This window comes from Oncorhynchus gorbuscha, unplaced genomic scaffold (assembly GCF_021184085.1).
Source record: "Oncorhynchus gorbuscha isolate QuinsamMale2020 ecotype Even-year unplaced genomic scaffold, OgorEven_v1.0 Un_scaffold_4308, whole genome shotgun sequence".
NCBI classification, from domain to species: Eukaryota; Metazoa; Chordata; class Actinopteri; order Salmoniformes; family Salmonidae; genus Oncorhynchus; species Oncorhynchus gorbuscha.
This window is the reverse complement of record NW_025745279.1, coordinates 5,001-30,418: the sequence shown is the minus strand read 5'-3', so window position 1 is coordinate 30,418 and position 25,418 is coordinate 5,001. Positions and strand designations below refer to the sequence as shown.

Sequence of the window (25,418 nt, the reverse complement as noted above, 5' to 3'; positions counted from 1 at the left end):
GAGGTGTGGTGTTGGTGCGTACCTGATGCCAGCATGTCGTTGATGGTTGAGGTGTGGTGTAGGTACCTGATGCCAGCATGTCGTTGATGGTTGAGGTGTGGTGTTGGTGCGTACCTGATGCCAGCATGTCATTGATGGTTGAGGTGTGGTGTGGTGTAGGTACCTGATGCCAGCATGTCGTTGATGGTTGAGGTGTGGTGTGGTGTAGGTACCTGATGCCAGCATGTAGTTGATGGTTGAGGTGTGGTGTGGTGTAGGTACCTGATGCCAGCATGTCGTTGATGGTTGAGGTGTGGTGTAGGTACCTGATGCCAGCATGTCGTTGATGGTTGAGGTGTGGTGTTGGTGCGTACCTGATGCCAGCATGTCATTGATGGTTGAGGTGTGGTGTGGTGTAGGTACCTGATGCCAGCATGTCGTTGATGGTTGAGGTGTGGTGTGGTGTAGGTACCTGATGCCAGCATGTAGTTGATGGTTGAGGTGTGGTGTGGTGTAGGTACCTGATGCCAGCATGTCGTTGATGTTTGAGGTGTGGTGTGGTGTAGGTACCTGATGCCACATTCTGGTTTTATAGATTAGACATAACATAGTAAATTTAAATCCGGGACACTGAAATTAGTACGATACGTTACGTTTGGTGTGGTTACAAAAGACAGAAGGTTACTTATGGACAAAAAAAGTAGGGTGGTTGGTCGGGGTGGATGTGTTTGCGTATAACGTGAATGTCTAGCAACCCAAAGGTTGCGAGTTCTAATCTCATCACGGGCATCATTTTAGTTAATTAGCAACTACTTACTACTTTTTAGTTACTTTGCAACTACGTACTACTTTTGGGCTACTTTCCAACTACTTGGCATGGTAGCTACCCTTCCCCTAACCTTCAACCTAACCTTAACCCTGGCCTTAACTTTTAACCCCTAGCCTAGCTAAACTTAGCCACCGAGCCACTTATCTAACGTTAGGCGCCTAGCCACATAGCTAACATTAGACACAGCAAAATGGAATTCAGAACATATCGTGCGTTTTACAAATTTATACCACACTAAATGGGTGACGGACATCCAGAAATGAATACATACCATACGGAAGGTAACATGTCATCATTTTTGTGTCCCGGATGTACATTTACTATGTTACGTCTACCCCCGAGTCCAGGTTAGATGCCAGCATGTCTTTGAATGGTTGAGATGTGGTGTTGGTGCTAACCTGACGCCAGCATGTCGTTGATGAGGACCAGGAAGCGTTCGTCTGGGATCTGGGCATCTGTGTGGAGGAAGACTGTCCCAATATTCTTCACCCCCACCTTGATGTACAGCGCTGCAATATCACTCTACAGAGAGAGAATGAGGGGGGGGGGGAGATGAGGGAAGGGGGGATTTTTGTAAATGAGCAGGATCTAGATATCTAGAGCTCTTGCTTTCAACCTTCCAGAAATTCTGTTGTATTTAGCCGTTATTTGGTCGATAGTCCGTACCCGTAGGTCATGTATCCCGTAGCCCTTCCTCAGTGTAATCTGGAACACCTCCAGGGTACTGAGGAAGGCAGCGAGGCGACACAGACTCTGCTTCCCACTGCCTCCCACCCCCACCAGCAGAGCATTACCATGGGGGGGCCTCCAGGATACGACTGATACGACACCTGGACACAGACATATCAACTTGGCGTGAGTGTGTGCTTATTTCAGGTGTGATGAGAGATCGTATGTGCATTACCCTGCAGTTTACAGCAGGAAAATAAGCAAAGTGTGTGTGTGTGTGTGTGTGAGTGGCGCACCGAGTGAAGTTAGTGATTGGCTGAGCGAGTGGAGATTGTGACAGACAGGGCAGTGTGTGTGTGACTCTCACACATGCTGCATTGCCTCCTCAAAGAGCACCAGGTTCATGACAGCATGCAGCTCGTTGTAGTGTTCCAGAGCATCAGTCAGGGTCTTCTGGAGCTTTTCCCAGTCTGATGCCTGGTGGTACCTGGGCTCCCCCACCCCATGGGCAAAGTGACAGTACACCAGGGGCTGGTGGATGAAACTAGACTCATCTATACCCTGCACAGAGAGGAGGGAGAGAGCGAGAGCGAGAGAGAGAGAGCAGGAAAAAGAGAAAGCCAGAGGGAGAACTTGAACAGAACATCACTTACAGTAAGTGTACAGTGCATTCGGGAAGTATTCAGACCCCTTGACCCTTTCCACATTTTGTTACATTACAGCCTTATTCTAAAATGGATTAAATCGTTTTCCCTCCTCATCAATCTACACACAATACCCCATAATGACCAGTGGCGACCTATCATTCAGGGGAGTTTGGGCAGAGCCCCACAATTTTGGGGGGGGCTTTCCTGTTTTGCATGTTATCTTGGCATTAATACGTGTCACATATCAGTTTGCAAACAATGTAAAAAAAAAAGAAGAAGATATATCGATGAGTTAATAAAGCCACATACAAACATGGTCTCTTTTTTGTTTTCTTGAGTAAGGCAGTTTCAAAATGCAGGTGCTTCAGCCTAGCTCAGTGCTTTCTGTGGTGGTGGGGCAGCAGAAAATACGGAGCATTGCGCCGTGATTGGCTCAGTGCTCTGTCACCTATGGGGACACTACATCACCACAAAGTCTAAGGGTAGAGCTAGAAAATTCAAGCCCCTTGGGTGCTGCCATAGAGTTACATTAGAAGTGCCCATCCAAGAAGGCTCAAGGTCATTGGTCACAAATAAAATGTCAAATCACATATATCTACAGTAGCTTTGAATGGACTGATCATGTCAACATCATACTTTCAAAACTTAGCGAGCAGTCATCGTCATGAATCAAGTCGACAATCTACTTTCAAATCCTTTTTAATCCTTATCATATGAAGAGAAATAATGACGAGAAATTATAGATAAAATGTATCGGTGCTCATCGGCCATTGTACATAAAGATTGCTCACCAGGTTGGAAATCTCAAATTCAGCAATGAGTGGTTTGGAAGGAATCATTGGCTAACTGCAAGGATTGCAAAGCAATCATCAGCCTGCTATTCAGTGGAGTGGCTGTGTGGTCCCAAGTCTAAGATTAAGGGTCTCTTTTCCTAGTTAAAAATGATAAACATTCAACATTGGCCATTCTGTCAATGAAGCATGAATTGTGCCCTGCTTAAAACAACTGTTAAATCGGAACTGCAACATCTGCTTTAAAGAGTTCAAGACAACTGGGAACTTGGGAAAAATGAGCTACGACTGGGAAAATAAGTTTTGAACATTCATCCGACTCGGAATTCGGGCCTCTTACTAGAGCTATGACCTGAAGATCACTGATGTCATCATTATTCAACCTTTTTTTGAGTTCCCAGTTGTCTTGAAATCACCGTACATCCAGAGAATGCCAGACTCTGATGACAAAATTTGCACACAATGGACCGCCGTGCCACCTTCCTGTTCAAGTGAGCAAAGCACAACAAGGTGAGTCCAAAAATGTCTTGTATGCTGCTGCATAAATGGTGTAACATGCCAGGGAGATGTGTACTGTAGCTAAGAAAATAATACTAAGTGTATGTTGTGTAGTAAGCTGTTAGAAGCCCATAGGCCTCACCCCAATAATTTGGTCTATTTTCACCTCTTAATTACGCCTACTGTTCTGACTTTGTGGTGCACATGTAGCCTATAACCTGTTTTTGAGAAATGTAATCATTGATATTGTAAGAGCGTTCATTGTCTGCTTATAAGCCCCTTTATTTATCCTACGGTTCTGACTTGGTGTGCAGGAACCCTGTAAGAACGGCCCATGTTTTGAAATCTGTTGCTGTATATTTCAAAAGTGCTGAACAAATAGTTATATTGACCACGTCCATTCTAGCTCGCTCATTAATGTCTTAATCAAAATTACAGATTGCCTCTTATCTACTTGACGTTACCCTTATACCTTAGCGTGTACGTCTCAAATGTCAGTAGAAACCACGTTTGTTTAAGCAAGACAGCCATAACAGCTATATTATTTTAAAGGCAGTAAATGAGGCTGAATGAAATGTTTCGCTGTCAGGTGTCGCAGTGGTAAGGTGTTGGGACTGCTGTTGTTGGGACATCTTTATGTAGGCCCGAACAGTTTGTGGGCACAGTTCGTCACCGTTTTAGTGAAATTCATATATTGTTTAGTGTTGTGTCGTGGCTTTGCTAGGATGCGTCCCACTTTTATTTGCTCCACCAAGATTTACCTGCTAAAATCGCCACTGATAATGACAATGCAAAAAAAAAACAATTTTTTTGCAAATGTAGAAAACATGTAACTGAAATATCACATTTATGTACGTATTCAGACCATTTACTCAGTACTTAGTCATTACGAGGTTGTGCAGATTGATTTAAACTATTTTAGAAAAGGGCTGCAAACGTGACAAAATGTGGAAAAAGTGAAGGGGTCTGAATACTTCCCGAATGCACTGGATGTGTAAAGGCCATATGGATCACTTTACTATAAGCAATTTCAGAGAGACACAATATGTAAATATGAGTGAATGAAGTAAAGAGAGTAGCATGTTGTATGTTAAGCAGTCTTGTTTGTAACAACCCCATCAGACGGCTGCCACATGTCTCTCACCTCAAAGTATCTCTTGCCAGTGTCCAGTAGAATCTTGTTGAAGAGTTCCACATCCTTCTCCTCCATCAGTTTGTCAGAGTAAACCCGGGACGACTCATGGAGCCACAGATGGACAAGGTCTATGGGGTAACGCACACAATCTGGCAGGGCAAACAGAATACCCTACACAGAGAGGGAGACGTAGATAAAGAGTGAGAGAGCGAGGGAGACATAGATAAAGAGCGAGATAGAGAGGCATGAATCCACATTGATGAAGATTGATGATGACAATGATGTTTTTTCAATGTGTGTGTGTGCTACCTGGAAGATGTTGGAGAGGTCCCTCAGGTTGAAGATATAGTGAAAGCGTATGGCCGTGGGGAGGAAGTTCTGACTGACCTTCTGATGGAGACAGATGGCTGCCTGCAGGAGGAGAAAGACAAAAATGGATGGAGGGAGGGAGGAGGAAAGTAGATTGATTGACAGACACACAGACTGAAAGAGACACAGACAGACTTGGCAGACAGGTAGGTAGATAATCAGATAGACAGACAGACTGACATACCTGTATTAGTGTTCCTACCGAGCGCGAGACGCCATAGCTGAAGCCCCCCCTGGAGGAAATGGGCTGACAGGATGCTAGTGAAGATAGTGGCTAGCGCCTCAGTGCTAGGGGAAATGAACCGCAAACACTGAGAAATGCCTCTGAGAGAGAGAGAGCGAGGAGAGAGAGGTTAGCCTGTGTGTGTTGCTGTTGTCTAGAGTCGACTGTATATGTGTGTTACCTGTAGTCTGGGGTTGACTGAGAAGCTCCCTGCTGTAGGGTTCATACAGGTGATGTACTGACAGTTATGAATCTCTTTCAGCACCAGCCTCTGTCTGTCGTACCTGAAAGACCACATAAACACGCACCGACTCGCACACTAGCAGTTATAGTTCATGCAATGATGTTTGAGTGTGCGTGCGTGCGTGTATGTGTGTGTGTCCTCTCACCAGTGGTTGTAGTCCAGGTGCTGGCGTATGAGTGTGTGTGGCTGGACAGTACCATACACATCCACCTCAGGCATGTTCAGGTCATCTATGAAGTAGATGAGTTTCTTGGTTCCAGGAGGAGCATAGTTACGCCCTGCCTTCTTCTCTAGAGGCTTCTCTAACACACCTGCAGTGCACACACACACACATCACATTATGCCACTATAGGCAGCAGAATTATAGCCGTTCAGGTGGGCGTTCTACTACGGAATTGTTTTAAAATGGTCGGACCATGGATACTTCTGCTGTTTGATTTTGAATGGTAGGACTGTACTGTACTGTAGGTATAAAAAGCAAAATATATAAAAACATACATTTAATTAAACATTGAATTTAGTCTTACTGGTTCTAGCCCATAGAAACGAATGAATAACATATATATATATTTTTTTTTTGATCCACCCAATGCTCTAACCACCAGGCTACCTGTCTCCCCATTCATACATGGCAAATCAGAGTAAACAATTTATCAAAAGGAAGTGTTTTGAAGTGTATATCTGAGAGAGATATCTGAGAGATAAGAAATGATCATCTATTTTTACTCGTATTTTGGGGGAGGCACATACTACTTCCATGTACGGTGCATTCGGAAGGTATTCAGACCTCCTGAGTTTTCCCACATTTTGTTACGTTACAGCCTTATTCTAAATGGATTATATATATATATTTTATCAACCTCAATCTACACACAATATCCCATAATGTCAAAGTAAAAAAAGGTTTTTAGAAATGTTTGCAAAAACCTGAAATATCACATTTAAGTAAGTATTCAGACCCTTTATTCGGTACTTTGTTAAAGTACCTTTGCAGCAATTACAGCATCGAGTCTTCTTTGGTATTACGCTACAAGCTTGGCACACCTGTACTTGGGGAGTTTCTCCCATTCTTCTCTGCAGAATCTCTCAAGCTCTGTCAGGTTGGATGGGTAGCATCGCTGCACAGCTATTTTCAGGTTCCTCCAGAGATTTTCGATCGGGTTCAAGCCTGAGCTCTGGCTGGGCCACTCAAGGACATTCAGACACTTGTCCTGAAGCCACTCCTGCATTGTCTTGGCTGTGTGCTTAGGGTCGTTGTCCTGTTGGAAGGTGAACCTTCGCCCCAGTCTGAGGTCCTGAGCGCTCTGGAGCAGGTTTTCATTAATGATCTTTCTTACACTTTGCTCGGTTCATCTTTCCATCGATCCTGACTAGTCTCCCAGTCCCTGTCGCTGAAAAACATCCCCACAATATGATACGGCCACCACCATACTTCACCGTAGGGATGGTGCCAGGTTTCAAGTAGTCTGGGTAGCCATTTGATTAGATGTTCAGTAATCTTATGGCTTGGGGGTAGAAACTGTTTAGAAGCACCTTGGACCTAGACTTGGCGCTCCGGTACCGCTTGCCATGCGCTAGCAGAGAGAACAGTCTATGACTAGGGAGGCTGGAGTCTTTGACACTTTTTAGGACCTTCCTCTGACACCGCCTGGTATAGAGGTCCTGGATGGCAGGAAGCTTGGTCCCAGTGATGTACTGCGCCATATGCACTACCCTCTGTAGTTTTTCATTTTTTTCATTTCACCTTTATTTAACCAGGTAGGCTAGTTGAGAACAAGTTCTCATTTGCAACTGCGACCTGGCCAAGATAAAGCATAGCAGTGTGAACAGACAACACAGAGTTACACATGGTGTAAACAATTAACAAGTCAATAACACAGTAGAAAAAAAGGGGAGTCTATATACATTGTGTGCAAAAGGCATGAGGAGGTAGGCAAATAATTACAATTTTGCAGATTAACACTGGAGTGATAAATGATCAGATGGTCATGTACAGGTAGAGATATTGGTGTGCAAAAGAGCAGAAAAGTAAATAAATAAAAACAGTATTGGGATGAGGTAGGTAAAAATGGGTGGGCTATTTACCGATAGACTATGTATAGCTGCAGCGATCGGTTAGCTGCTCAGATAGCAGATGTTTGAAGTTGGTGAGGGAGATAAAAGTCTCCAACTTCAACGATTTTTTAATTCGTTCCAGTCACAGGCAGCAGAGAACTGGAACGAAAGGCGGCCAAATGAGGTGTTGGCTTTAGGGATGATCAGTGAGATACACCTGCTGGAGCGCGTGCTACGGATGGGTGTTGCCATCGTGATCAGTGAACTGAGATAAGGCAGAGCTTTACTTAGCATGGACTTGTAGATGACCTGGAGCCAGTGGGTCTGGCGACGAATATGTAGCGAGGGCCAGCCGACTAGAGCATACAGGTCGCAGTGGTGGGTGGTATAAGATGCTTTAGTGACAAAACGGATGGCACTGTGATAAACTGCATCCAGTTTGCTGAGTAGAGTGTTGGAGGCAATTTTGTAGATGACATCGCCGAAGTCGAGGATCGGTAGGATAGTCAGTTTTACTAGGGTAAGTTTGGCGGCATGAGTGAAGGAGGCTTTGTTGCGGAATAGAAAGCCGACTCTAGATTTGATTTTCCATTGGCGATGTTTGATATGAGTCTGGAAAGAGAGTTTACAGTCTAGCCAGACACCTAGGTACTTATAGATGTCCACATATTCAAGGTCGGAACCATCCAGGGTGGTGATGCTGGTCAGGTATGCGGGTGCAGGCAGTGAACGGTTGAAAAGCATGCATTTGGTTTTACTAGTGTTTAAGAGCAGTTGGAGGCCACGGAAGGAGTGTTGTATGGCATTGAAGCTCATTTGGAGGTTAGATAGCACAGTGTCCAAGGACGGGCCGGATGTATATAGAATGGTGTCGTCTGCGTAGAGGTGGATCAGGGAATCGCCTGCAGCAAGAGCAACATCATTGATATATACAGAGAAAAGAGTCAGCCCGAGGATTGAACCCTTGGCACCCCCATAGAGACTGCCAGAGGACCGGACAGCATGCCCTCTGATTTGACACACTGAACTCTGTCTGCAAAGTAGTTGGTGAACCAGGCAAGGCAGTCATCCGAAAAACCGAGGCTACTGAGTCTGCCGATAAGAATATGGTGATTGACAGAGTCGAAAGCCTTGGCAAGGCTTTTATCGATGGCGGTTATGATATCGTTTAGTACCTTGAGCGTGGCTGAGGTGCACCCGTGACCGGCTCGGAAACCAGATTGCACAGTGGAGAAGGTACGGTGGGATTCGAGATGGTCAGTGACCTGTTTGTTGACTTGGCTTTCGAAGACCTTAGATAGGCAGGGCAGGATGGATATAGGTCTGTAACAGTTTGGGTCCAGGGTGTCTCCCCCTTTGAAGAGGTGGATGACTGCGGCAGCTTTCCAATCCTTGGGGATCTCAGTCAATATGAAAGAGAGGTTGAACAGGCTGGTAATAGGGGTTGCGACAATGGCGGCGGATAGTTTCCAAAATAGAGGGTCCAGATTGTCAAGCCCAGCTGATTTGTACGGGTCCAGGTTTTGCAGCTCTTTCAGAACATCTGCTATCTGGATTTGGGTAAAGGAGAACCTGGAGAGGCTTGGGTGAGTAGCTGTAAGGGGGGCGGAGCTGTAGGACGAGGTTGGAGTAGCCAGGCGGAAGGCATGGCCAGCCGTTGAGAAATGCTTGTTGAAGTTTTCGATAATCATGGATTTATCGGTGGTGACTGTGTTACCTAGCCTCAGTGCAGTGGGCAGCTGGGAGGAGGTGCTCTTGTTCTCCATGGACTTCACAGTGTCCCAGAACCTTTTGGAGTTGGAGCTGCAGGATGCAAATTTCTGCCTGAAGAAGCTGGCCTTAGCATTCCTGACTGACTGCGTGTATTGGTTCCTGACTTCCCTGAACAGTTGCATATCGCGGGGACTATTCGATGCCATTGCAGTCCGCCACAGGATGTTTTTGTGCTGGTCGAGGGCAGTCAGGTCTGGAGTGAACCAAGGGCTATATCTGTTCTTAGTTCTGCATTTTTTGAACGGAGCATGCTTATCTAAAATGGTGAGGAAGTTACTTTTAAAGAATGACCAGGCATCCTCAACTGACGGGATGAGGTCAATGTCCTTCCAGGATACCCGGGCCAGGTCGATTAGAAAGGCCTGCTCACAGAAGTGTTTTAGGGAGCGTTTGACAGTGATGAGGGGTGGTCGTTTGACTGCGGCTCCGTAGCGGATACAGACAATGAGGCAGTGATCGCTGAGATCCTGGTTGAAGACAGCGGAGGTGTATTTGGAGGGCCAGTTGGTCAGGATGACGTCTATGAGGGTGCCCTTGTTTACAGATTTAGGGTTGTACCTGGTGGGTTCCTTGATGATTTGTGTGAGATTGAGGGCATCTAGCTTAGATTGTAGGACTGCCGGGGTGTTAAGCATATCTCAGTTTAGGTCACCTAACAGAACAAACTCTGAAGCTAGATGGGGGGCGATCAATTCACAAATGGTGTCCAGGGCACAGCTGGGAGCTGAGGGGGGTCGGTATAGCAGGCGGCAACAGTGAGAGACAGTTAATTCTGGAAAGAGTCATTTTCAAAATTAGTAGTTCGAACTGTTTGGGTATGGACCTGGAAAGTATTACTTTTTAGGCTATCTCTGCAGTAGACTGCAACTCCTCCCCTTTGGCAGTTCTATCTTCACGGAAAATGTTATAGTTGGGTATGGAAATCTCAGAATTTTTGGTGGCCTTCCTGAGCCACGATTCAGACACGGCAAGGACATCAGGGTTAGCAGAGTGTGCTAAAGCAGTGAGTAAAACGAACTTAGGGTGGAGGCTTCTGATGTTGACATGCATGAAACCAAGGCTTTTCGATCACAGAAGTCAACAAATGAGGGTGCCTGGGGACATGCAGGGCCTGGGTTTACCTCCACATCACCCGCGGATCAGAGGAGGAGTAGAATGAGGGTGCCGCTAAAGGCAATCAAAACTGGTCGCCTAGAGCGTTGGGGACAGAGAATAAAAGGAGCAGATTTCTGGGCATGGTAGAATATATTCAGGGCATAATGCGCAGACAGGGGTATGGTGGGGTGCGGGTACAGCGGAGGTAAGCCCAGGCACTGGGTGATGATGAGAGAGGTTGTATCACTGGACATGCTGGTTGTAAATGGGTGAGGTCACCGCATGTGTGGGAGTTGGGACAAAGGAGGTATCAGGGGTATGAAGAGTGGAACTAGGGGCTCCATTGTAAACTAAAACAATGATAACTAACCTGAACAACAGTATACAAGGCATATTGACATTTGAGAGAGACATACAGCGAGGCATACAGTAATCACAGGTGTTGAATTGGGAGAGCTAGCTAAAACAGTAGTTGAGACAACAACAGCTAATCAGCTAGCACAACAACAGCAGGTAAAATGGCATTGACTAGGCAGGGAGGGTCGGATTAACTACAGACAGAGCCTGAGTGCAGCTGGGGTCGACAGATAAAACATAAACAAGCAGAATGGAGTACCGTGATTAATGGACAGTCCAGCATGCATCAGCTATGTAGCCAAGTGATCAGTGTCCAGGGGAGGGAAGCTAGACTGGCGAGTATTATCCAGGTTTAAAAAACTGGCTGGCTGTGCAGAAGGTAAAAGGTAAAAGCCGCTAGCAGTGGCTAACAATGACTAAATGGCTTGTAGCTAGTTAGCTGGTTAGCTTCTGGAGGTTCTTGAGTGTGTTCTAAAAATTAAAAATAGTAGCGATTCCGTATCACATTGGGTGAGGCAGGTTACCGGAAGGTATAAACGAATTAAAAATCGAATAGAGATTGAAAGTAAATATGGGTCCAGTGAGTGGTTGGGATTCAGACGGTTAGCAGGCCTGTGCTAACAAGCTAACAGTTAGTAGGCCGGGGCTAAACAAGGTAGCAGTTAGCGGACCAGGGCTAAACAAGCTAGCAGTTAGCAGGCCTAATTAGCAAGCAAAGGGGATAGCAAGGGCTGAAAGTTAGCCTTTCATCACGATGGGGTGAGTCTGTTTATGCCTCTTCATGCGGTAACATCGACAGGTCCGGATATTGTAGCCCAGGAGTATGCTTCGGTGGTAGCACAGGAGCTCTGGCCGGGCTATCTTCAAGCTAAGTGGGTGGAAACGCTAGCCAGGAGTAATCATCCGGGGTTGCGGTTAGTTAGTTAGCTAGCTGTGAAGATCCAGCTGAAAATGTTCCGTTTGCGGTGGGAATCCGGGGACAAAAAATAATAGGTCCGTTATGCTCTGGTTAGAGTCGCGTTGTTCGAACTGGCGAGAGCTTTCCGAGCTAAAGGTTAGCTGATGACCGGTTAGCTGAAGACCGCTAGCAATGGTTTGCTGACTGATAGCTGGTAGTTAGCTGGCTAGCTTCAGTTGAGGGGTTCCGGATCCGAAGTAAATGTAAATACTTTAGAAAAAAAAGCAGATCCGCGCTACATTGGGTGAGGCGGGTTGCAGGAGAGTATTTAGAAGTTGAGGTTTAGCAAAATGTTTTAAAAGATATGCGAAGAAAAATATGTAGAGAAACGATATATACAAGGGACACGACACGACAAGACATCTGACTGCTATGCCATCTTGGATCCAGTGCCTTACGGTTGGAGGCTGAGCAGTAGCCATACCAGGCAGTGATATAACCAGTCTCGATGGCGCAGCTGTACCGTATGAGGATCGGGTGACCCATGACAAGTCTTTTCAGTCTCCTGACGGGGAATAGGTTTTTGTCATGCCCTCTTCATGACTGTCTTGGTGTGCTTGGACCATGTTAGTTTGTTGGTGATGTGGAAACCAAGGAACTTGAAGCTCTCAACCTGCTCCACTACAGCCCAGTCGATGGGATTGGGGGCGTGCTCGGTCCTCCTTTTCCTGTAGTCCACAATCGTCTCCTTAGTCTTGATCACCTTGAGGGAGAGGGTGTTTTCCTGTCACCACATGGCCAGGTCTCTGACCTCCTCCCTATATGCTGTCTCGCTGTTGTCAGCAAATTTAAATGATGGTGTTGGAGTTGTGCCTGGCCGTGCAGTTATGAGTGAAGGAGTTAGTACATGAGGGAACTGAGCACGTACCCCTGAGGGGCCCCATGTTAAGGATCAGTGTGGCAGATATGTTGTTACCTACCATTACCACATGAGGGCAGCCCATCAGGAAGTTAAGAATCCAGGTGCAGAGGGAGGTGTTCAGTCCCAGGGTCCTTAGCTTAGTGATGAGCTTTGAGGTCACTATGGTGTTGAACGCTGAGCTGTAGTCAATGAACAGCATTCTCACATAGGTGTTCCATTTGTCCAGGTGGGAAAGGGCAGTGTGAAGTGCAATAGAGATTGCATCATCTGTGGATCTGTTGGGGCGGTATGTAAATTGGAGTGGGTCTAGGGTTTCTGGGATAATGGTGTCGATGTGAGCCATTACCAGCCTTTCAAAGCCCTTCATGGCTACAGACGTGAGTGCTACGGGTCACTTAGGCAGGTGTTCTTGGGCACAGGGACTATGGTGGTCGGCTTGAAACATGTTGGTATTACAGACTCAGACAGGGAGAGGTTGAAAATGGCAGTGAAGACACTTGCCAGTTGGTCAGCGCATGTAATCCATCGACTCGATGCTTAAGCAGATGTATTTTGATGGGGATTTTTGTTTTATGCTAATTGAATTTTTGGACATCAACTCTAGGGGTTTTTAAATATCATATCCATTAAAATATGGCACACTAGAATCACCAGTGAAGTCCGAGGGCTGATACTGAATCAGTTCTTGAGGGCAGAGATTGGTTTGGTTCCATCCCTGGGTTGCCCTCTAATAAGTGGGTCTAGTAATTGAAATGGAACCAGGCCGGTATAACTACGGCACACAGTGGCGGACAACGGCCACTGGTGACTCACGCTGTAGCATAGCCGAGGTGGTGTAGTAGTTGAAGGGGACTTTAGCCACCATGTAGTCCTCCTGTAGCTTGGCTACTTTATCAGAGACCAGGATGGTCTTCCCTACTCCAGCGTTCCCCACCAACATCACAGGCTTGCCTCTCTGCAGGAGCAGGTCTATGAAGTACGTCAGACAGATGGTCTCTGCCGAGTGGACTAGCACCGTCTGGAAACACACACACACACACACACACACACACACACACACACACACACACACACACACACACACACACACACACACACACACACACACACACACACACACACACACACACACACACACACACACACACACACACACACGTGTCAGAAAGACATGCAGACATTACATACACTCACGTCACAAATTCACACGCACACATGTACATACTGCTGTTACGAAAGGCACACCAGTGAAACTTAGTCAGTCAGAACACATTCTCATGCAGAGAGATTTAGAGTAAGTACACTTCGCTAAAGGGAGCCGAAACAAGTACAGACCTGTAAGGGGACATCAGGCTCCAGCTCAAACCGGGGCGTCCTCTCAATCCAGGGACTGAACTTCTTAGTGTCGGAGTCTATGAAGTAGTCGAACACTGTGCCCTGCGAGGGGAACTTCACCGCTCTCATCTCCTTCGACCACCAGCGACTGAACTCGGCGCGATAGTCGATCAACTGGAAAAGGCAATGAATGAGCAGAGAAATATTAGCTGAGGTAGAGTTACATGGGTTGCTGACACACACACACACACACACACACACACACACACACACACACACACACACACACACACACACACACACACACACACACACACACACACTGATTGGACACACACGGACACACACACACACACACACACACACACACACACACACACACACACACTCACGTGGTCCTGGAACAGAGCTCCTCCAAAGGCCCAGACGCAGGCGAAGACAAAGTAGATCTCATAGAGTTCCCTGGGAGAGTCAGGAGGAGTGTTGTCTTCTGTCAGCAGGCAGTCCAACAAGGAACAGAGTGTCTGATTGGACAACGGACAGAAAACAGTGTCTGATTGGACAGTAGAGAGAGAACACAGTGTCTGATTGGACAGCAGACAGAGAACACAGTGTCTGATTGGACAGCAGACAGAGAACACAGTGTCTGATTGGACAGCAAACAGAGAACACAGTGTCTGATTGGACAACGGACAGATAACACAGTGTCTGATTGTACAGCGGACAGAGAACACAGTGGCTGATTGGACAGCAGACAGAGAACACAGTGTCTGATTGGACAGCAGACAGAGAACACAGTGTCTGATTGGACAGCAGACAGAGAACACAGTGTCTGATTGGACAGCAGACAGAGAACAGAGTGTCTGATTGGACAGCAGACAGAGAACACAGTGTCTGATTGGACAACGGACAGAGAACACAGTGTCTGATTGGACAGCGGACAGAGAACACAGTGTCTGATTGGACAGCGGACAGAGGACACAGTGTCTGATTGGACAGCAGCGTGTGTGTTACCTGCACCATGCTGTTCTCAGGTATAGGAGTGATGGTCTTGAGGTTACAGCGGACCTGCTCCAGGCAGTAGGGGACGTACTTGTCAAACAGGATGGTCAAGTTGGCTCGCTCTGATTGGGCCAGCCTGGTGTCAATCCAACTTGTCACGTACCTGAGGGCCAGAATACATTGTGAAAGTGGGCATTCATACGTGTGTGTGTGTGTGAGTGCGTGTCCCTGCATGGGTGTGTGTACTGACGAGCTCCAGCCCAGGTCTTGTGGATTGACGTAAAGTATCCCGGCGCGGGAGACTGTGGCTGGGGTTGCCGCTCTCAAATGGCTGATCTCAAAAAGCAGACGCATGGAGGAAGATAGACTGATACGCTCATTACTGGCCAAGGTTAACACCTAGAGAGAGAGCGAGAGAGAGAGAGCGAGAGAGAGAGAGCGAGAGAGAGAGAGCGAGAGAGAGAGAGAGAGAGATCGGGTGAGAGAGAGAGAGAGAGAGGAGAGAGAGAGAGAGAGAGAGAGAGAGAGAGAGAGAGAGAGAGAGAGAGAGAGAGAGAGAGAGAGAGATCGGGTGAGAGAGAGAGAGAGAGAGTTCACAAACACAAACACACCCTACAGAGCCCCAGGACAACAGCACAATTAGACCCAACCAAATCATGAGAAAACAAAAAGATAATTACTTAACACATTGGAAAGAATTAACAAAAAAACAGAGCAAACTAGAATGCTATTTGGCCCTACACAGAGAGTACACAGTGGCAGAATACCTGACCACTGTGACTGACCCAAAATTAAGGAAAGCTTTGACTATGTACAGACTCAGTGAGCATAGCCTTGCTATTGAGAAAGGCCGCCGTAGGCAGACATGGCTCTCAAGAGAAGACAGGCTATGTGCTCACTGCCCACAAAATGAGGTGGAAACTGAGCTGCACTTCCTAACCTCCTGCCCAATGTATGACCATATTAGAGAGACATATTTCCCCCAGATCACACAGATCCACAAAGAATTCGAAAACATATCCAATTTTGAAAAACTCCCATATCTACTGGGTGAAATTCCACAGTGTGCCATCACAGCAGCAAGATTTGTGACCTGTTGCCACGAGAAAAGGGCAACCAGTGAAGAACAAACACCATTGTAAATACAACCCATATTTATGCTTATTTATTTTATCTTGTGTCCTTTAACTATTTGTACATTGTGTATACATTGTGCTTCCGGTTTGGAGCGAGTGTTCGCATCCCACTTCGCTCCCGCAGGTAGTATAACTTTTTCATTACATTTCATTATATTTCATTATAGCACAACGGTTTGATTTGTCTAATCTTAGCAATTTCTTCTCAGCTAGCTACATAGCCGTCTTTGTATCAAAGATAATTGCGTAATTATCGTATTTCGCCGTCCTAACGTAGTCTTCACTAGCCAGCTAGCTAACGCCCACTGATTAGCTGCACTGGAAAACTATTACACTCAACTGAACGACTTGATTAGTGTAGTGTTAGCTAGCTACATAGCTGTCTTTGCTGTCTTCGTATCTTCGTATCCAAGATAATTGTGTTGTTTAGGTTTAGAGTGTGTAGTCTTAGAGTGATTATCTTAATTTACCGAGGTTAGCTAGCCAGCTATTTGTCGTCCTTAACGTAGGAGACTCTGCTAGCTAGCCAACAGCTAGCCAACGCTAGCCAACGTCTACTGAATAGAACTCAACAACCCGGTCGCATTCACAGGTAGTATCACATTTTCATTTCATTACAGTACAACGGTTTGATTTGTTTGATCGTAGCTAGCTACATAGCTAGCTACATAGCCGTCTTTGTATCAAAGATAATTGTGTAGTCTAGAGCGATTTTCTAGGTTAGCTAGCCAGCTATTGTCGTTCTTTTAACGCAACGTAACGTAAACAACACTACTAGCTAGCCAGCTAGCCCCGAATAGCAGCACTGTAGAAACTATTACACTCAACGGAACGACTTGATTAGTGTAGTGTCAACAACGCACCCACTGCCAGCTAGCCTACTTCAGCAGTACTGTATCATTTTTAATCATTTTAGTCAATAAGATTCTTGCTACGTAGCTTAACTTTCTGAACATTCGAGACGTGTAGTCCACTTGTCATTCCAATCTCCTTTGCATTAGCGTAGCCTCTTCTGTAGCCTGTCAACTATGTGTCTGTTTATCCCTGTTCTCTCCTCTCTGCACAGACCATACAAACGCTCCACACCGCGTGGCCGCGGCCACCCTAATCTGGTGGTCCCAGCGCGCACGACCCACGTGGAGTTCCAGGTCTCCGGTAGCCTCTGGAACTGCCGATCTGCGGTCAACAAGGCAGAGTTCATCTCAGCCTATGCCTCCCTCCAGTCCCTCGACTTCTTGGCACTAACGGAAACATGGATCACCACAGACAACACTGCTACTCCTACTGCTCTCTCTTCGTCCGCCCACGTGTTCTCGCACACCCCGAGAGCCTCTGGTCAGCGGGGTGGTGGCACCGGATCCTCATCTCTCCCAAGTGGTCATTCTCTCTTTCTCCCCTTACCCATCTGTCTATCGCCTCCTTTGAATTCCATGCTGTCACAGTTACCAGCCCTTTCAAGCTTAACATCCTTATCATTTATCGCCCTCCAGGTTCCCTCGGAGAGTTCATCAATGAGCTTGATGCCTTGATAAGCTCCTTTCCTGAGGACGGCTCACCTCTCACAGTTCTGGGCGACTTTAACCTCCCCACGTCTACCTTTGACTCATTCCTCTCTGCCTCCTTCTTTCCACTCCTCTCCTCTTTTGACCTCACCCTCTCACCTTCCCCCCCTACTCACAAGGCAGGCAATACGCTCGACCTCATCTTTACTAGATGCTGTTCTTCCACTAACCTCATTGCAACTCCCCTCCAAGTCTCCGACCACTACCTTGTATCCTTTTCCCTCTCGCTCTCATCCAACACCTCCCACACTGCCCTACTCGGATGGTATCGCGCCGTCCCAACCTTTGCTCTCTCTCCCCCGCTACTCTCTCCTCTTCCATCCTATCATCTCTTCCCTCCGCTCAAACCTTCTCCAACCTATCTCCTGATTCTGCCTCCTCAACCCTCCTCTCCACCCTCTCTGCATCCTTTGACTCTCTATGTCCCCTATCCTCCAGGCCGGCTCGGTCCTCCCCTCCCGCTCCGTGGCTCGATGACTCATTGCGAGCTCACAGAACAGGGCTCCGGGCAGCCGAGCGGAAATGGAGGAAAACTCTCCTCCCTGCGGACCTGGCATCCTTTCACTCCCTCCTCTCTACATTTTCCTCCTCTGTCTCTGCTGCTAAAGCCACTTTCTACCACGCTAAATTCCAAGCATCTGCCTCTAACCCTAGGAAGCTCTTTGCCACCTTCTCCTCCCTCCTGAATCCTCCTCCCCCCTCCTCCCTCTCTGCAGACGACTTCGTCAACCATTTTGAAAAGAAGGTCGACGACATCCGATCCTCGTTTGCTAAGTCAAACGACACCGCTGGTTCTGCTCACACTGCCCTACCCTGTGCTCTGACCTCTTTCTCCCCTCTCTCTCCAGATGAAATCTCGCGTCTTGTGACGGCCGGCTGCCCAACAACCTGCCCGCTTGACCCTATCCCCTCCCCTCTTCTCCAGACCATTTCCGGAGACTTTCTCCCTTACCTCACCTCGCTCATCAACTCATCCCTGACCGCTGGCTACGTCCCTTCCGTCTTCAAGAGAGCGAGAGTTGCACCCCTTCTGAAAAAACCTACACTCGATCCCTCCGATGTCAACAATTACAGACCAGTATCCCTTCTTTCTTTTCTCTCCAAAACTCTTGAACGTGCCGTCCTTGGCCAGCTCTCCCGCTATCTCTCTCTGAATGACCTTCTTGATCCAAATCAGTCAGGTTTCAAGACTAGTCATTCAACTGAGACTGCTCTCCTCTGTATCACGGAGGCGCTCCTCACTGCTAAAGCTAACTCTCTCTCCTCTGCTCTCATCCTTCTGGATCTATCGGCTGCCTTCGATACTGTGAACCATCAGATCCTCCTCTCCACCCTCTCCGAGTTGGGCATCTCGGCGCGGCCCACGCTTGGATTGCGTCCTACCTGACAGGTCGCTCCTACCAGGTGGCGTGGCGAGAATCTGTCTCCTCACCACGCGCTCTCACCACTGGTGTCCCCCAGGGCTCTGTTCTAGGCCCTCTCCTATTCTCGCTATACACCAAGTCACTTGGCTCTGTCATAACCTCACATGGTCTCTCCTATCATTGCTATGCAGACGACACACAATTAATCTTCTCCTTTCCCCCCTTCTGATGACCAGGTGGCGAATCGCATCTCTGCATGTCTGGCAGACATATCAGTGTGGATGACGGATCACCACCTCAAGCTGAACCTCGGCAAGACAGAGCTGCTCTTCCTCCCGGGGAAGGACTGCCCGTTCCATGATCTCGCCATCACGGTTGACAACTCCATTGTGTCCTCCTCCCAGAGCGCTAAGAACCTTGGTGTGATCCTGGACAACACCCTGTCGTTCTCAACCAACATCAAGGCGGTGGCCCGTTCCTGTAGGTTCATGCTTTACAACATCCGCAGAGTACGACCCTGCCTCACACAGGAAGCGGCTCAGGTCCTAATCCAGGCACTTGTCATCTCCCGTCTGGACTACTGCAACTCGCTGTTGGCTGGGCTCCCTGCCTGTGCCATTAAACCCCTTCAACTCATCCAGAACGCCGCAGCCCGTCTGGTGTTCAACCTTCCCAAGTTCTCTCACGTCACCCCGCTCCTCCGTTCTCTCCACTGGCTTCCAGTTGAAGCTCGCATCCGCTACAAGACCATGGTGCTTGCCTACGGAGCTGTGAGGGGAACGGCACCTCAGTACCAGGCTCTGATCAGGCCCTACACCCAAACAAGGGCACTGCGTTCATCCACCTCTGGCCTGCTCGCCTCCCTACCACTGAGGAAGTACAGCTCCCCGCTCAGCCCAGTCAAAACTGTTCGCTGCTCTGGCCCCCCAATGGTGGAACAAACTCCCTCACGACGCCAGGACAGCGGAGTCAATCACCACCTTCCGGAGACACCTGAAACCCCACCTCTTTAAGGAATACCTAGGATAGGATAAGTATACCCTCTCACCCCCCCCCCCCCTTTAAGATTTAGATGCACTATTGTAAAGTGACTGTTCCACTGGTTGTCATAAGGTGAATGCACCAATTTGTAAGTCGCTCTGGATAAGAGCGTCTGCTAAATGACTTAAATGTAAATGTATATATATATATATAATATGACATTTGTAATGTCTTTACTGTTTTGAAACTGTTGTATGTGTAATGTTTACTGTTAATTTTTGTTGTTTTTCATTTTATATATTCACTTTGTATGTTGTCTACCTCACTTGCTTTGGCAATGTTAACACATGTTTCCCATGCCAAAAAAGCCCTTGAATTGAATTGAATTGAAATTGAATTGAATTGAATTGAATAGAGAGAGAGAGAGAGAGAGAGAGAGAGAGAGAGAGAAAGAGAGAGAGAGAGAGAGAGAAAGAGAGAGAGAGAGATCGGGTGAGAGAGAGAAAGAGAGGGGAGAGAGAGAGAGAGAGAGAGAGGGTGAGAGAGAGAAAGAGAGGGGAGAGAGAGAGAGAGAGAGAGAGAGAGGGGAGAGAGAGAGAGAGAGAGAGAGAGAGAGAGAGAGAGAGAGAGAGAGAGAGAGAGAGAGAGAGAGAGAGATCGGGTGAGAGAAAAGAGAGAGAGAGATCGGGTGAGAGAAAGAGAGAGAGAGAGAGAGAGAGAGAGAGAGAGAGAGAGAGAGAGAGAGAGAGAGAGAGAGAGAGAGAGAGCGAGAGAGAGCGAGAGAGAGAGAGAGAGAGAGAGAGAGAGAGAGAGAGAGAGAGAGAGAGATCGGGTGAGAGAGAGAAAGAGAGAGAGAGAGAGAGAGAGAGAGAGAGAGAGAGATTGGGTGAGAGAGAGAGAGAGAGATTGGGTGAGAGAGAGAAAGAGAGGGGAGAGAGAGAGAGATCGGGTGAGAGAAAGAGAGAGAGAGAGAGAGAGAGAGAGAGAGAGAGAGAGAGAGAGAGAGAGAGAGAGAGAGAGAGAGAGCGAGAGAGAGAGAGAGAGAGAGAGAGAGAGAGAGAGAGAGATCGGGTGAGAGAGAGAAAAGAGAGAGAGAGAGAGAGAGAGAGAGAGAGAGAGAGAGAGAGAGAGAGAGAGAGAGAGAGAAGAGAGAGAAAGAGAGGGAGAGAGAGCGAGAGAGAGAGAGAGAGAGAGAGAGAGAGAGAGAGAGAGAGAGAGAGAGAGAGAGATCGGGTGAGAGAGAGAAGAGAGAGAGAGAGAGAGAGAGAGAGAGAGATTGGGTGAGAGAGAGAGAGAGATTGGGTGAGAGAGAGAAAGAGAGAGAGAGAGAGATCGGGTGAGAGAAGAGAGAGAGAGAGAGAGAGAGAGAGAGAGAGAGAGAGAGAGAGAGAGAGAGAGAGAGAGAGAGAGAGAGAGAGAGAGAGAGAGAGAGAGAGAGAGAGAGAGAGAGAGAGAGAGATCGGGTGAGAGAGAAGAGAGAGAGAGAGAGAGAGAGAGAGAGAGAGAGAGAGAGAGAGAGAGAGAGAGAGAGAGAGAGAGAGAGATTGGGTGAGAGAGAGAGAGAGAGAGAGATCGGGTGAGAGAGAGAGAGAGAGAGGGAGAGAGAGAGAGAGAGAGAGAGAGAGAGAGAGAGAGAGAGAGAGAGAGAGATCGGGTGAGAGAGAGAAAGACACGGGGAGAGACAGGTGGCAGTGAGAGAGCAGGAGAAAGATAAGTCAGCACCGACAGATGGAGAGAAAGAGAAAGGAACGAGACAGAGAGACACACACACACACACACACACACGCACGCACACACGTACCTTGTTGTCATCCATGACAGTGTTGAGGGATTCTATCCACATGGGATCTATGTCTCCATCCAGAACAATCCACTTGGGCCCATCATGGCCCACCTGTCGTGTCAGCTCCCTCATAGTGGAGGAGAACAGGCCTAAAATGACAAAAATAAATGTAATCAACATTGACCAAACCCGAACAGCAAGTCTCCACACTGTGTGTGTGTGTGTGTGTGTGTGTGTGTGTGTGTGTGTGTGTGTGTGTGTGTGTGTGTGTGTGTGTGTGTGTGTGTGTGTGTGTGTGTGTGTGTGTGTGTGTGTGTGTGTGTGTGTGTGTGTGTGTGTGTGTGTGTGTGTGTGTGTGTGTGCGCAGACCACAGACCGTCCTTCCATTCTCTGGTAGCAGGGTGTAGATAGCCAAACAGTTCGTCTGTGGTCACAGCTTTAGGGTTGATGTCGTGCCACACAGGCTTCATCCTCAGATTAGCATACGTTCTGTGGAGGGTCTTCAAAATCTGTCCAACCACAAATGACCACACGTTAAAAACCTCAAAGATATAAGACGTTGACGTACTAAATGCTTTGGGGTTACGTGGAGGACATTCTAATACGGTTGGCTTCGATTCATGTGTGTGAATGCGTTTCTTAGTGAGTCTACCTGGCTCTTCCCCGTCCCAGCTCCCCCTACTACAAACACGGAGTGTCTGACAGCCAGCAGCTCCTCCAACTGAGTCACCTAGTGAGAAAAGGGGGGAGGGGGGGAGTTAAGGCAAACAGTGTGCAGACGGTACATTTCATTTCATTGCTATACCTTGAGTATAAAGTTTTCCTCCGGCTGCAGGTGTAGTTCGCTGACTGACTGTCGTACAGCCGTCTCCAGCTCTGGGTCTCTCTTCCTGGGGACATCCAGCTGGGGAAACAGGTCACTGATCAGACCCAGGAATATAGGGACGTCACTGGTCACTATTTTGGGAAGGTTAAAGTCCCTCAACGCTCGCATCAGGACCTATAGAGACAAACAGGAATATAGGGACATACTGTATCAGGATCTATAGAGGTAGACAGGAATATAGGGACATACTGTATCAGGATCTATAGAGGCAGACAGGAATATAGGGACATACTGTATCAGGATCTATAGAGACAGACAGGGATATAGGGACATACTGTATCAGGATCTATAGGGACAAACAGGAATATAGGGACATACTGTATCAGGATCTATAGAGACAAACAGGAATATAGGTACATACTGTATCAGGATCTATAGAGACAGACAGGAATATAGGGACATACTGTATCAGGATCTATAGAGACAGACAGGGATATAGGGACATACTGTATCAGGATCTATAGGGACAAACAGGAATATAGGGACATACTGTATCAAGATCTATAGAGACAAACAGGAATATAGGGACATACTGTATCAGGATCTATAGAGACAGACAGGAATATAGGGACATACTGTATCAGGATCTATAGAGACAGACAGGAATATAGGGACATACTGTATCAGGATCTATAGAGGCAGACAGGAATATAGGGACATACTGTATCAGGATCTATAGAGGCAGACAGGAATATAGGGACATACTGTATCAGGAACTATAGAGGCAGACAGGAATATAGGGACATACTGTATCAGGATCTATAGGGACAGACAGGAATATAGGGACATCATAAAGACCTATAGAGACAGACAAGAATATAGGGACATCATAAAGACCTATAGAGACAGACAGAACTATAGGGACATCATGAAGACCTATAGAGACAGACAAGAATATAGGGACATCATGAAGACCTATAGAGACAGACAGAACTATAGGGACATCATGAAGACCTATAGAGACAGACAAGAATATAGGGACATCATGAAGACCTATAGAGACAGACAGAACTATAGGGACATCATGAAGACCTATAGAGACAGACAGAAATATAGGGACATCATGAAGACCTATAGAGACAGACAATAATATAGGGACATCATGAAGACCTATAGAGACAGACAGAAATATAGGGACATCATGAAGTCCTATAGAGACAGACAGAAATATAGGGACATCATGAAGACCTATAGAGACAGACAGAAATATAGGGACATCATGAAGTCCTATAGAGACAGACAGAAATATAGGGACATCATGAAGACCTATAGAGACAGACAGAAATATAGGGACATCATGAAGACCTATAGAGACAGACAGGAATATAGGGACATCATGAAGACTTATAGACCCAGACATAAAGATAGGGACATCATGAAGACCTGTAGAGACAGACAGAAATATAGGGACATCATGAAGACCTATAGAGACAGACAGAAATATAGGGACATCATGAAGACCTATAGAGACAGACAGGAATATAGGGACATCATGAAGACTTATAGACCCAGACATAAAGATAGGGACATCATGAAAACCTATAGAGACAGACAGGAATATAGGGACATACTGTATCAGGATCTATAGAGACAGACAGGAATATAGGGACATATTGGTCCTTCTGTAGCTCAGTTGGTAGAGCATGGCGCTTGTAACGCCAGGGTAGTGGGTTCGATCCCCGGGACCACCCATACGTAGAATGTATGCACACATGACTGTAAGTCGCTTTGGATAAAAGCGTCTGCTAAATGGCATATATTATTATATTATTATAATCAGGACCTATAGAGACAGATGGGAATATAGGGAAATATTATATCAGGACCTATAGAGACAGACAGGAATATAGGGACATACTGTATCAGGATATATAGAGACAGACAGGAATATAGGGACATACTGTATCAGGATCTATAGAGACAGACAGGAATATAGGGACATACTGTATCAGGATCTATAGAGACAAACAGGAATATAGGGACATACTGTATCAGGATCTATAGAGACAGACAGGAATATAGGGACATACTGTATCAGGATCTATAGAGACAGACAGGAATATAGGGACATACTGTATCAGGATCTATAGAGACAGACAGGAATATAGGGACATACTGTATCAGAATCTATAGAGACAGACAGGAAGATAGGGACATACTGTATCAGGATCTATAGAGACAGACAGGAATATAGGGACATACTGTATCAGGATCTATAGAGACAGACAGGAATATAGGGACATACTGTATCAGGATCTATAGAGACAGACAGGAATATAGGGACATACTGTATCAGGATCTATAGAGACAGACAGGAATATAGGGACATCATGAAGACCTACAGAGACAGACAAGAATATAGGGACATCATGAAGACCTACAGAGACAGACAAGAATATAGGGACACCAATATAGCGTCTATAGTATGGTCATTAGGGGAAGACGCCCTGGTTGATAAACACTGTGTTACCTGCTCTTCTGGTCTGCTTCTGTCTTCTCTCTTCAGTGATCCAGCCACCACCAGCACTGACTTGATGGCCCTGAGGCCCCAGTCATAGTGGTCCTACAACACATAAGCAGTATTACACAGTATTGGAGTGTTTCTTTGTGTATTTGTTTGTTTGCTTGTTTGTACCTGCTTAGAGAGCAGCTCCTTGCAGAGTGTGTACAGGCTGATGAACTTGCGTGCGAGCAGGCGAGCGTCGATGAATCCCTCAGCAACCAGCATGATCTCACAGATCAACTCGTAGTCAGGAATCACCATCGCACACGGCCTAGATTGGAGAGTGTGAACATTCAGACTGAAGGGAGAGATGGAGTGGGTCGATTTGCAATTCAGCCTGTGTGTGTGTGTGTGTGTGTCACCTGAACAAGGCCTTGAGGTT

At 46.9% G+C, this 25,418-nt stretch overlaps 1 protein-coding gene across 1 annotated transcript in view; it reads right to left on the bottom strand.

The window, feature by feature from the left end:
- Positions 1-25,418, bottom strand: part of LOC124018211 (dynein axonemal heavy chain 11-like) — a gene marked incomplete at its 3' end in the record, with an annotated part of 34,787 nt that overhangs the window by 5,455 nt on the left and 3,914 nt on the right. The window contains 22 exon segments of the mRNA XM_046333473.1: positions 1,207-1,330; positions 1,475-1,609; positions 1,611-1,638; positions 1,845-2,038; positions 4,558-4,719; positions 4,858-4,955; positions 5,102-5,210; positions 5,212-5,241; positions 5,322-5,424; positions 5,530-5,695; positions 13,298-13,502; positions 13,820-13,993; positions 14,212-14,343; positions 14,834-14,984; positions 15,072-15,220; positions 21,666-21,796; positions 22,024-22,156; positions 22,300-22,377; positions 22,453-22,647; positions 25,004-25,096; positions 25,169-25,307; positions 25,399-25,418. The exon segment at positions 25,399-25,418 is cut by the window's right edge and continues 97 nt beyond it. Of these exon segments, the coding sequence (XP_046189429.1) occupies positions 1,207-1,330; positions 1,475-1,609; positions 1,611-1,638; positions 1,845-2,038; positions 4,558-4,719; positions 4,858-4,955; positions 5,102-5,210; positions 5,212-5,241; positions 5,322-5,424; positions 5,530-5,695; positions 13,298-13,502; positions 13,820-13,993; positions 14,212-14,343; positions 14,834-14,984; positions 15,072-15,220; positions 21,666-21,796; positions 22,024-22,156; positions 22,300-22,377; positions 22,453-22,647; positions 25,004-25,096; positions 25,169-25,307; positions 25,399-25,418 (2,749 nt within the window).